This window comes from Mauremys mutica, chromosome 9 (genome assembly GCF_020497125.1).
Source record: "Mauremys mutica isolate MM-2020 ecotype Southern chromosome 9, ASM2049712v1, whole genome shotgun sequence".
NCBI classification, from domain to species: Eukaryota; Metazoa; Chordata; order Testudines; family Geoemydidae; genus Mauremys; species Mauremys mutica.
In genome coordinates, this window is record NC_059080.1 from 62,514,242 (window position 1) to 62,527,879 (window position 13,638).

Below are 13,638 nucleotides of genomic sequence, written 5' to 3' on the forward strand. Positions count from 1 at the left end.
GTTTTGGGACAAAATACACCTCTACTCGATATAACGTGGTCCTCGGGAGCCAAAAAATCTCACCGCCTTATAGGTGAGACCACGTTATATTGGGTTTGGTCCGGTATGCCATGCCAGACTAGACCAGCTTCCCCGGCGTGGATTTAAAGGGCCCGGTGCTTCAGCCACTGTGGTGAGCCCCGGGCCCTTTAAATCACTCTCAGAGCTCTGGCACCAGCACTTGGCAGTGATTTAAAGGGCCCAGGGCTCCACATGAATTCGGATATAACGTCGTAAAGCAGCGGGGCTCGGGTGGCGCTTTAAAGGGCTCGGGGCTCCCTGCTGCTTTACCGTGTTATATCCGAATTTGTGTTATATCGGGTCGCATTCTATCGGGGTAGAGGTGCAGGTGGTTTCAGTTTCCATAGCTAACAATCTGGTACCTCTCAAACAACTGCATCACAGAACAACCCAACCCTTTAAATAAAGAAACAACTAAGAAATCAGAGGTAAAAGATTTTATTAACAGGTCAGATTTCTCTAACAGACAAAATATACAAAGCATTTTAAGTTTTGTTACTAGACAACTGCTGTTTTGATCCTATGAACTGTGATTACTTTAGTTCACGCTAAAGAACTAAGGCCTTGTTCTTAAGTTCACAGATTGCACATAGTTAGCATATTTAATGACCAGTTAAAACATGCAGAATCAGAAGGAAGAGGAAAAAAAGTTTATATTTCCACCTGAGTGCAGGTTGGCTGAGATTCCTAAAAGCAAAAATAAATGCAGGGCTTAAATTTACCAGTTTGCTGTATTTGCATCAAGCAAACTGATATCTGCTCATTTCCCTCCCCGACTCCCAATATACATTAGTGATCCACTTTGCAAAGTAGGGTTAGGACAAAAGATAGAATTTTGTTTTTTGAAAATTTAATTATACATAAAGCACATACCCTACTGATGTTGGGGGAAACATACCTTACTAAGCTGTGTGAATTGTACAGGACTTTTCATTTTCCATAAACTTAAACATTAGAGTAAGTCTAAAAAGTCTGCATTCTGATAGGTTAAAATTTAACAATTTCTTTCATAGGTTTATATAAAAAATAACCCTCAATATCTCAGGACAGATAAATTACCGTTGTGCTGCATGCTTGCCTAAAACTTCTGCTTTTGGTTTCATATAATTAAATCACAGCATTACTACTTTAAAGTTGTCTATCACAAAAAATCTCTTTTTTTGGCTCTGCTGAGTTAATGATTGTACTTGCTTTTACTTTATCTTTCCTCTTTCTAAAACATCAAGCTCATTTCAACAGATGGGGAACAAGTCCAGATTTGCTGGAAACCAATTAAAAAGACTGTGCCAATTGGAAATTCACTCCATTCACACAAGCAAAAACAAAAACCTGTCTGCGTTTCAAGGGCCTACTTAACTATATTTATGGAGCAGAGTGAAAAATACATAATCAGCCTACATTTTTTTTTCTTTTTGCTGATCAATAGACATGCAGTTCAGGTCACACTATTTCTATGCAGTACATTGATCAACCAAATCTTGGTCTTGTTTCAATGTCTATGCAAGGATTCCATCACATCTGTAGTTCAGCATTTTAAATATATATATTATTGCTTTTACTTTATCTTTCCTCTTTCTAAAACATCAAGCTCATTTCAACAGATGGGGAACAAGTCCAGATTTGCTGGAAACCAATTAAGAAGACGGTGCCAATTTGAAATTCTATATATAGGCCCCTCCTATATATATATATATATATATATATATATATGTATGTTGAGTGGTCTCTTTTAACATGCCAGTTAATTCTGCAAGATTGTACATGGCTAGACAATACTTATTGGCATAAAAATAGCCCACATAAGTGCTTGTGATGCTACAAAAGGAGGACTATTTCACACTATACAAGAGAACTCTCTCAAAAAACACAGACTGTTCACGCTGATGCTGCTACTTCTACAAGCTCTGAAGCTGGGGTCACTGCTTGTGCTTGTAAGAAGGGCCAGGGAACATTAAAGATCCTGGCAGGTTAAAGTAAGGAAAATGAATGTAAAAAAACCACCACTGAAAAAGCTGCTTAACTAGTACATTAAGATCTTCAAAGTCCCCAAACAAGCAGACCCCCTTAACATGCCACTTGCATAGAAGTGGAGGCAGAGAACTCTGCCGAATTCCAATGAAGGGCTGTTCCTTGCCCCTCGCATACAACCAATTAGCTGGTCTGCCCCCATGCCCCATGAAGAAGAGGAGTACCTCATAGCTCAGACTGTCAGACAGAGAAGGGACATGTGAAATGGGATAGGACCACAAGCCTCTGATAGTGAGAGACTAGTGGAGACATTCAGACAGAAAATAGGCCTGGAATCTTTTTAAAAAAAATATGGATTGCAGTAGTTAGAACTGTATGGGGCAGATTCTTAGCCGGTGTAAAGTTTCACAGTTCCATTGACTTCAAGGACCAGTTAAAGGGGCTGCAATGGAGCGATGACAGTTTACACCAGTTCAGGCTCTGCCCCTTTATTTACTTCAGGAAAATATATGGAAAGTGAAGGCCTGTCTGTCCGGTATAAAAAGATAAATGTCTGTGCTCAATATGTTGGGCTAACTGCTGAAGAACAGTGTCCTCCTGGTGAAAATATCACAATGTGCTATGAAAAGTCACTCAAAGTTGGGCCCATTTTTTGTGCTGGGATATATACTTGTGTACCATTCACTTCTTTGTGGTCATGAAGCAATGATGCTTGAATCAGTCTCCATTCAATTTAGTCACTCTTTTTTGCCTTTGGCTCCTTCCAGAATCCACCCTCCTCCTCCCCACTCTACCCCCACCTGCAGATCAGCTGAGGGGCTCAGAATGGTCAACGGGTACAGAATCAGATAGTCCTTGCTCAGAAAAGTACACTGTGAGATAATTTCAGAGCAATATGCACGAGTGTGTAAAGACTCCATTTGGTGTTTGTGAAATAGGCTCTTAACAGGCACGCTCACTGGATGACTTGGAACAAGACTTTACACTAAAGGTTATTACTTAGTTTGGCAGAAATTCTCTATGTGCAGAACTTCCCTAGATGCAGCATTTGCAAACCCCAGACCTGTATTCTTACTGCATCTAACAGCATTCTGCTAGTTACTACATCCAAATGGTAACCCACCTTTAATGGCATTATTTTACTTTGGCTTTTCTGTGCCAACATGATGTCTGCATGAAACCACCTAATGATTCCAGCAGAATGAAACATTTCTACACTGCAGGCTATTTCTTACCCTCCGTTTCCATCCCCACACTTTCCAGAGCACGCATCTTCCATAATGGGATTCCTGTCCTGCTGTGTTCACAAATGGCTGAGTCTATTCTGAGTTGCATTTTGGTTTACTGTGTAAATTTAAGCCCAACAAAGAGTCCCAGGTAAGTAGTACATACAGTACAGAGACAATAGAGTCCAATGTATAATCACAAGGGATCTGAGAAGTTAGTGCTGCCCAAGCAGGGGAGAGAGTAAAAAAAGTAAGACAGATTATCACTTCTAAGGACAGGATCCATTTGTGCAAGCAAAGCAGAGGAGGGTTATATCTGAAGAGCTGCTTCATGACTTTTTGCAGATAACAGTTTCAACCACAAAAGTGTTTTCAAAGTGGTGAATGTGATTACAGTTTCCAGCCTCACGTCGATTGATACCTAAAAGAGACCAAAAACAAAAGCCAAGTTAAGATGGTTGCATTATGTAGGTGTGTCTGGGATGGGGTAGAAAAAAAAAAATCAGATGAGATGCAAACGACTCTAGCATGCTGAAATATAACAACTGTATAGCAACAAGGAAAGCCCTGCAAATTCACTTCCCCCGGAAAACAGATTTGTAATAACCAGCCCACAATCCTGCAAAGAGAACCAAGTGAGTGGAATCGCTTCTCAGCTCCTTGGAGCTCTGGTCAAATGTAGTATCTGTTTTTAATCAGTTTAATCCCTGCACCGGAGTGATTCCTTACTACCCAGTTCATTCGCTAGAATAGCCGGGGAAAGTGATAGGGAGTAGTGTGGAAAAGTTGGTTTCAGTGTACAGCTTCTTAATATTAGCTCAAAAATCAAGAGATAGTATGACAGGGCATCCAATGAAGCTAATGGGTGCTTAAATACTTGCCACCCCAGTTTAAGTTTCCGTTTATTCAACTGTTCTGGAGTAAGTTCGAGTCTCTTCAGAAAACAAATATTGCACACTCCAGCATCCCTAATACCTTAACAGTTTTCTGCACTGCTGCAACAAAGCATGTGATTACCTATTTTTGTATCTATATCTATCAGCATTTCTAGAATCATAGTATCATCACAGTGCCCATTTACCCTTGTTGGTGCAGTAAGTTAACAGAGATAGGAAGTGATGAGTATATTTTGTTCCAAAAGAAGATGTCAAATAAATATTTAATGGGTAGGTGAGGGAAGAACCAAGCTGAGACTCCCTGGGATAAATGGAGCCTCCAGCTATGGAGATTCTAACCAACATGCTAAAAGGCTTGCAACCCTCCTCTTTCCCTGCCTGTCAAAAATCTAATCTGATCCAATCAAACATCTATTACAATTGTAGGAGAATAAGGACTTTGGATAGTGAGGCCTTGGCTACACTGGCGTTTTACAGCGCTGTAACTTTCTCGCTCAGGGGTGTGAAAAAAAACACCCTCCTGAGCACAGCAAGTTACAGCACTGTAAAGCACCAGTGTAAACAGTGCCCCAGCACAGTGCCCCACCAGGGAGTTGCAGCGCTGGATGTGCCTTGCAGGTGTGGACAGTTACTAAGTTGCAGTGCTGGAAAGCCTCCACCAGCGCTGCAACTCTCAAGTGTAGCCAAGCCCTAACAGGCGTGGAGATGCACAGGTGTTTGCAATGGTGGGAAAGTTTTGAAAAGCTTGCGGCTATTCACAAAGAGTCTGTACCTCTCATCACCATGAGTCAATCACAGCAGTTGTGAAACAGTGGAAAACAGGGTTAATACAATCAAGCACCACAAGGATCTTACGTCTCCTAGCAGTCCTCCGCTTCAGCCTGTAAGTCTCTTTGCCGCTGCACAGGCGGTAGATAAAGGAGCCAAGCTGCTCCATGTCATTGACATGCTCTGTAACGATCATCTCCTCTTGGATTATGTATGTCTGAGGCAGGTACGTCCCTTTCTGAAATTATATTTTTTTCCAAAAATTAAATAAAATCAATTTGATAATCCAATCTGAGCTCCTGCTGCCTGATTTTTAGTGGATTAATATTATTGTTTTTTATAATAAAGATAATGGGCTCGCCAATTGATCTGATCAGATCTTGTCCCAGAACAGAGTTTTGCAAGGACCCTCAGTATGTCTGACAAGGACACTGAGAACAAAATACAGCCTTAAAGACTTTTACTGACATAAATGGAATGGAAAACAAATCAACCAGAATGAAAAAGGAAATAGTATTGTTCTAGAGGTACGTGGTATTATTTATTATATAAACTTCCAAGATTAACATAGTCACACCCTTCCTTGATAACCTGGTGGTAAGAAACAAAAGGACCAACCTCGTCTCTGGCATGCCAAAAAAGTCTGACAGTCCAGGTTCCTCATTTCTCAAGTGGAAGATGAAAAACTCAGGAGAAGTGAAAGAGCTAGAAAGCTACAGAAAAAAACAAGAAAACCTAACCTAAAACTAACAACTCAACATGGTGGCTTGCCCCTCTTTTAGAGCCTGAGCACTCTGTGCCCCCGTTCCATGTCCAAACTTAATTTCCTCACCCACATAATATTGGGGGGCACTTAATCCATAAAATGGCATATTCATACATATTAATGACAATTAGCTCCTTCTCACATCTGTTATTTCTCGCTTGAACCAGGCTGTGATGGTTATTTCCATGTTCTTTGTGGTGGACCTCTTAAGTGCAATCGGCAGGTCACTTATCTAAGCTAAAGGTCACAAATTTATGCATGCTAACCTGATTTAGCTCATACAGGATGTGGCATGTATGTTCCTTGCATTACTGCCAAAAATACCCTAATGCAAAGCTATAAATCTATTATAACAAAACAAACAACAAATCCATACAAAAGGATATAATAAAGCTACACCCCCTTTCAGGAAAACAAACAGAACTGCTTCCTCATAGCTCATCAGAAAGAGCTCTCTTTTTTTGAAATCGATGTATCAAAATATTTTAGGTTTGAAGCTCCATTTGCTGGGATTTTATACATCCCATCTACCCAATAGTTGTTCCCACTGTTCCCACCCAATAGTTGTTCTGACCAAAAGCATCAGAAACCAGATGGTAATAAAGGTAATAATTGAAGATATACCAATCTCCTAGAACTGGAAGGGACCTTGAAAGGTCATCAAGTCCAGCCCCCTGCCTTCACTAGCAGGATGAATATTTGCCCCAGATCCCCTAAGTGGCCTCCTCAGGGATTGAACTCAGAACCCTGGGTTTAGCAGGCCAATGCTCAAACCACTGAGCTATCCCTCCCCCCTATAGGGGGATGGTTTGTGTTTGGGGTATACACAAGGATCAGGGGTGCAAAATGAACGGAAGGCTATAAATAAATGTGTGTTGGGGCCGGAGGGGGATTATGATAAATACTGGTATCATTAAAATATTAGGATACAGAATCATAAGCTATTATTCAAGAAAAATTTGGGGAATAATTGCCCCCAAGCCTCAATATAAATAAAGGCCTATATTTTAAATTAATTTTAAAGGTCAAAAAGAAACACTGCTCAGACACTGAGCACACCACAAAAGCTTGATTGGCCTTCCATGTTTCTTCCCACTTCTTGATTTCTTTAGAATATCCAGGATTACTGTATGTATTACTGTATGTATTTCCTGGTCTGATGGCTTTAGATAGTGACCATTTCAAATCATTTCTGACAGCTCATCCCATACACACCATCTTTATAAATTGCACTTTGCAGTATAATGGTAGGCCTTCAAATTCCTAGAAAGGAGAAGGATCCATCTAGTGTCTATCAATTTTTCTTCACAACAGTCACAGAGAAAAATCATACATGTGTCTGTATACATTTTTAGAGACAGTCGTGATATCATATTGAGGAATGATCAGGTATTTGTGTGAGAGCTATATTGGCAATATAAGAGATCAGGAGGAAAATTTGCTTGGGAGCTTTAGAACACAGACTCAAAGTTAACTGTGCCTTTATTTGAAGATTAATTTTTCACTCATGGTGACCTTTCACTTAAGTCCTTCATTCAGTCTACATTAACTCTTCTTAACAAATCCTCTGCTCGCCATCAACCCTTACTTCTACAAACCTGATAGAGGCCAATTTAAATGTGATCAGAAAAAAATCAAGCAGTGATAGCGAGTTTTCAGATCCTAGGCCTTTAATTACCACTGGCCAAAAAACTGGTTATCTCCTTAGAGAATGAATGGGAAACAGGTCATCTTAACACAGTGCTGTGCTGCTGGACTGGCACAGTTTACTGGATCAATAAAACTCTCTTGCAATACTGCAGTATCAGTCATTTAGTGGAAGTTCTTATATGCTAACACAACAGTTCTATAAAAGTTAGGTTATTGATCCACCTGCATTAGAGGAAGAGAAAGCGACTGCATGACGGGTTCAATTACTGGCACAACTATCATGTGAGTATACAAGGATGGAGAGCAGAATTCCTCTTGTCCCCAGTGTGTGGGAAAGAGACAGTCAATCTAGTTTCTTCAGTCTTTAGATTTAGTTATTTGTGGGAGCTAAAACAATTGAGCATCATTGTTCCTCAATCCTAGGACTTAATTATGAGGTCATGACATTGTTACCCATTTCTTTTCAAAGGGCTGCTTATAAGAGAAAAGGCAAAAACAGTTTTAAGCATCTCGCTGTAGGAAAAATAGAACATCAGGAGATGCAGCTATTCTGAAGTTTTCAATATGGAACCACTTGGACTGACAGGTTCTTTGCTGGCTCATCTAAATTGATCACTGCAGCATGGCAGGGATACTTTGCCACAGGCATTTCAGTTCCCCTCCTCTAACTAGATGAGGGTTCTTAGATTTTCTCTCTCTCTCTCTCTTAAATCTACAAAAACTGACCTGGAGAGACAAACACAGAGGACACAGAATGATAATTTCATCTCTTTGCCCATTCAATCCTAGCCTATCCTGTGAGGCAGCCAATTAGTGCCTTTTTGTTGACTGATTTTCATGCAGACATCAGTCTAGGAACCAGACTGGGACCCCCAAACTTGTTTCACAGAGATCCAAAACAGTCATCAGATAATAACAAGTTTTGGTCAATGACGACTTGGGCTGGACTCAAATCAGCAGACCAGATGTAAAAGGCCGACTGCCTCAGGACCAACCTGAGCCATCCAGTTCCCTCAGTAAGGATTTTGAAAAAGAGTGAACTTCCTGGAAGGGAGGGGGTGTTCTAACATTTATCAATCCAATAGGTCACCAAGACAGGTGCTCACCCAAAAGGGAAGGGTTTAAAGCTGGGCAAAACTAGGTCTACACTTAAAACACATGTAGGGCATCATTTTAAAGATAGACGTGTGCAAATGCACATACAAGTCGAGCATTCACCCAGGCAAATGACTGATTATTCAGCTAAAACGGACCTTGACACACAGATACCCAATTTGCATATAGTTTCAGTCACATCTTGAAAGTCAGACCTTTAATCTCGTGTAAGAAAAAGCATGTTACTGCCTCTGTAATTTAGCTATCAGTAAGGACAAATTGACATTTTCGTTGACTAGATTTAATATTAGCTTTTCTGTTTCTCTATTGTTTTGTTATGCAGTCAACAATCCTGGGTCCTCCTTTTCTTTAGACTCTTATCAACATACATAAGCTTGTCTTTTCTGGTTTTTTTCTACCCTTGGGACTGGTTACATTTAGTGATAAGAGAATATAATAGGGAAACAAACTAAACTGTCCTTGAAACCTGCTACAATTATATAATCCATAAAGGGTATCAGAGCATTTCCTCTCTGCTCTTAACAGATACAAACCTAAGTAGGGGGAATAAAAATAATCTTATACAAATTTATACATGCCTGAGTTACCGCACTGTCTGCAAAAAAATAACATTTCAGTTAAACTCTGAAACCTTAACTGTACACAGAAATATAGTCATATCCGATGCCTGTTTTCACAGATACAGCAGTTTCTTTTCAAGGGAAAATTCTAATTGATGCACAGGAGCTAACTCAACAGAAGTCTATTAAAAAAAATAGCATACCTTCATGTTAACCAGCAATTCCCAGAGATTGCGAGGTGGCATCACAATAGTGGTGTTCAGTTCAATGACATAGCATTTATCCAGGGCTATGTCATGATAGGCAGTCAACCCCTAGATCCAAAACAGAGAGATCTTCTGATTAGTCCAAAGGGAGAGCGAACTAAAAATTACAAAACCCTACAAAATGGGGTGGAGTAGTGGCATCATCCACTAATAGGAAAAAATAACCCCAACTATACATACAACATGATGGGGGCTAATTTAGCTACAACGAGTCAGGAAAAAGATCTTGGAGTCATCGTGGATAGTTCTCTGAAGATGTCCACGCAGTGTGCAGAGGTGGTCAAAAAAGCAAACAGGATATTAGGAATCATTAAAAAGGGGATAGAAAATAAGACTGAGAATATATTATTGCCCTTATATAAATCCATGGTACGCCCACATCTCGAATAGTGTGTACAGATGTGGTCTCCTCACCTCAAAAAAGATATTCTAGCACTAGAAAAGGTTCAGAAAAGGGCAACTAAAATGATTAGGGGTTTGGAGAGGGTCCCATACGAGGAAAGATTAAAGAGACTAGGACTCTTCAGCTTGGAAAAGAGAAGACTAAGGGGGGATATGATAGAGGTATATAAAATCATGAGTGATGTCGAGAAAGTGGATAAGGAAAAGTTATTTACTTATTCCCATAATACAAGAACTAGGGGTCACCAAATGAAATTAATAGGCAGCAGGTTTAAAACAAATAAAAGGAAATTCTTCTTCACGCAGTGCACAGTCAACTTGTGGAACTCCTTACCTGAGGAGGTTGTGAAGGCTAAGACTATAACAATGTTTAAAAGGGGACTGGATAAATTCATGGTGGCTAAGTCCATAAATGACTATTAGCTAGGATGGGTAAGAATGGTGTCCCTAGCCTCTGTTCGTCAGAGGATGGAGATGGATGGCAGGAGAGAGATCACTTGATCATTGCCTGTTAGGTTCACTCCCTCTGGGGCACCTGGCATTGGCCACAGTCGGTAGACAGATACTGGGCTAGATGGACCTTTGGTCTGACCCGGTACGGCCATTCTTATGTTCTTATGCTCCATTAAAGACTAAATTGATACTATTTAAAAACAAGAACAAAAAAACACTCACTTACCACAATGATCCCCTTTGGGGCAAAGCCCCACATTCAAGTTATCTAGAAAAATGTTACTTAAAATAGACATTAAGTTTTTGCCTCTCTCTATAGTATCTTACCTGTCCACAGCCCTGACAACCCCTTACTACTCTTCCCTTCCATAGCATCCAGCAATAAAGCCCTTACACACATGCGTAACTTTAAACATGTGCTTACCCCTACCCCTGTTCAGCAATGCACTTGAGCATTCACCAATAAAAAGCACAGAAGCTTGGCTCAGGTATACAAACATTAAAGTATCCCAGGTAGGCAACACTAGCTCCTGTGGGGTTTACTAAAACGCTATCTTCCATGCCATCAAAAGCGCCTTATCTCCATGTGCAGTTTCTATTTATTTAAAGCTTCAGCAAAAGGTGCAGCAAACCAATGTGGCAGAAAAGAATTTTCCAGTTTCTTCTTCTTAAGGCAGAATTTAAGTGCATGCATATGTGGGTGAAGAGCGGGGTCAAGGTGGGTAGCAGTAAGATACTATGGACTACACAACCTCAGATAAGTGTTATGTGTAGAAAAAAAACAGATGTCAATGTCATTATGTTCCCCTGGACACTTATGGACCAGATCCTCAAGCTATTGTAAAGCAAAGCTCTAATGACATCAATGGACCTACAGTGATTTACACCAGCTGAGGATCTGGCCCTTTATCCCTTGAGTTGTTCAGGAAGTTGCTCTTTGGATTAAGTCACCATTTAGGTAGAAGGAATTAAAACAAACTTGCAACACTCTGCCAACACACACAGCCACGAAAACAGTAACAATGTGAGTTTTAGGAAGGGCAACAGGCCCTTTCATTGTAACAGTCGCCAGAAGGAAGCTGAAGATACAATACGAGGAAAGGATGGCAAAGGGGAATTGAGGATGTGTTGTTACTGTAAAAAGGTTATTTTCAACCCTGAAAAACTAGGAATTCTGTGAAGAAAACTCAGCACGTCCTTGTGGTCCATTATGCTATTACACACACTAGGAATGCAGATGAGTGTGTGAGCAGCCTGGGTTTACACCAAGTCATTAAACTTCAGATATTTGACATCACTGCTTGTGCAGCTACCGTACCACCTGCTGCATTAGCTATTTGAGCAGTACCTACATAAAAACATGAATATCAGAGGGACTCATTGGTCCCAGAGCATTCCTAAGCCTGACTTCTCCCATTACTCCACAGAACACTTCTTTATTTGGTCAGTCTCTGCACTGTGGTTTGATCTACATACTCAAGCAGAGCACGGCTGAACCAAACATTTTCAAAGAGTTAGCCTTATATACTGTATGTGAGAGGTTAGTGAACAGGATCATTACTGAATTTATGGGATTTAAAGAGACCCCATCTGTACAATCTAGTCATCTGACTCGTTTAACAGCAGTGGCTTTGCACGGCCTGATGTGAGATACAGATTCAATGTCCAGTTATGTGTTACCTGTGCTGCTGGGGTTGGGAGTAAAGCAGAAGCGACTCATTTAAACCTCAAGAAAGAGGCTATGCAATCCAACACTTGACACGAACCTCTGGTCAATTATGAACTGATGCCAACGGACTTGAAGGATTCCTGCCCAGTAACACTCAGCTGAAAAGATGGTGGTTGTGACAGTACCTTCAGCAGGTAAAGCAATGGAAATATTGGGGGTTCTTAGAACCCCCTGGAGGCACTTAGACAAGAATCCAGAGTGTGCAGCTCCTATGAATATGGTCACGATGCTATACTTAAGTCTTAAAGGTGCATTCAGAAACCAAAGCTGAGTTATGCACTCAAACTCATAACATCAAAAGTAAAAATATGAGAGATAATAAATTACTTTGAGCACCAAATTAGTCCATGGAACTCAGTGCTGAGGACATTGAACCAAACAGCTTGGGACATTTCACATAAGGTCATATGTGGGAACAATATCACTTAGCATTCTTCAGGGCATAACATGATTACCAGCAGATGATTAGGAACATCAATGATCAGGAACAAATTACCTGCATGGTTTAGTATTACACAATTAGGTGATTAATATTTTCTGTGCCTTCCTCTAAACTCCTGCCATTTCCCACAGTCAGGGGAAGGAGTCTGGTGGATGATTAGTCAGTGCTGGTATGGCAGCGCTTATGTTTTAACAATACTAACGAAAAACCACTGCCTACAGAAATTCCTCACCCGCTGGAAATCGTGGATTATATCTGCAGGGTCACTCCCCCCAAACTGGGGCACTGGGATGTTGATCTGCTCATAGTTCTCCTCAATGTAAATCTTCACATCCTCATGCAACTCCAACTGCCCCTTAAATGGTGAGTAGAGAGAGTCTTCGAAGAGGACCCCACAGTGGAACACGCTCTCCCGGGGAAGCTGTGGAAACTAGAACAAAGTGGAGATGGAACATACACACACCCCATTACAAATCTCATCAAGAAACAATGCTTTGCATGGCACTGAAGGAGGGCACAAAGAAACACCACTAAGCTTGTTTCAGAGAACATGTCCCTGAGAACATTTAGGAACAAGTCTGTCAATGTGTTTTATTAGTCGGGTCACTGAAGTGCAAAAACACCCCTCATTAGTAGCTCTTTTCTAGTCCTTTAGAAGCACCAGAGCCCTCCTACCCATCATACAAACCCAAATGGAATAGTTTACAGCAGTGTTATCTTCCTCCATAGAACATAAGCAGAGAGGTTCAATCTAACTGGATTTGCAGCTTGCACACTGCAATGCACCAAAACCATAAGGAATTTTCGACTTCACTGTAGACATGGTTTCACTCTACCTAAATTCATTACAAACAGGCACCACTGGACCCCGTTTGTTCATTAACCCATGGCATATAAAAACAAAAGTAGGATAAAAGGATGAAGTCTGATCACCGTGACCAGATGGGCAAACTGCAACCACCTGAGACCTTGCATACACAGCCTTGATGCCAGGAAGCACCACTGTCAATGTTCAATGGGCTTCTCTCTGTTATTGGATATAAATTATCCTTTGCTTTTGCATGCAGCCAGGGGCGGCTCCAGGCACCAGCACGCCAAGCGCGCGCCTGGAACGGCAAGCCAGGGGGAGGAGGGGGGCGCTCTGCTGGTCGCCGCAAGGGCGGCAGGCAAGTTGCCTTCGGCAGCATGCCTGCGGAGGGTCTGCTGGTCCCGCAGCTTCGGCGGACCTCCCGCAGGCGCACTGCCGAATCCACAGGACCGGGGACCTCCCGCAGGCAAGCCGCCGAAGGCAGCCTGCCTGCCGTGCTTGGGGCGGCAAAATACCTAGAGCCGCCCC

The 13,638-nt window shown here is 41.3% G+C and overlaps 1 protein-coding gene across 2 annotated transcripts in view; it reads right to left on the minus strand.

The window, feature by feature from the left end:
* Positions 1-482: 482 nt before the first annotated feature.
* ITM2C (integral membrane protein 2C) overlaps positions 483-13,638 on the minus strand; it is a 48,603-nt gene continuing 35,447 nt past the window's right edge. For both annotated transcript variants that reach the window (XM_045031014.1, XM_045031016.1), the window contains exons 3-6: positions 12,535-12,732; positions 9,214-9,324; positions 5,006-5,156; positions 483-3,675 (exon numbers count right to left, since the gene is read on the minus strand). In XM_045031014.1, coding sequence (XP_044886949.1) covers positions 3,584-3,675; positions 5,006-5,156; positions 9,214-9,324; positions 12,535-12,732 — 552 coding nt within the window. In that variant the 3' untranslated portion in view covers positions 483-3,583. The remainder of the gene's footprint in view (positions 3,676-5,005; positions 5,157-9,213; positions 9,325-12,534; positions 12,733-13,638) is intronic.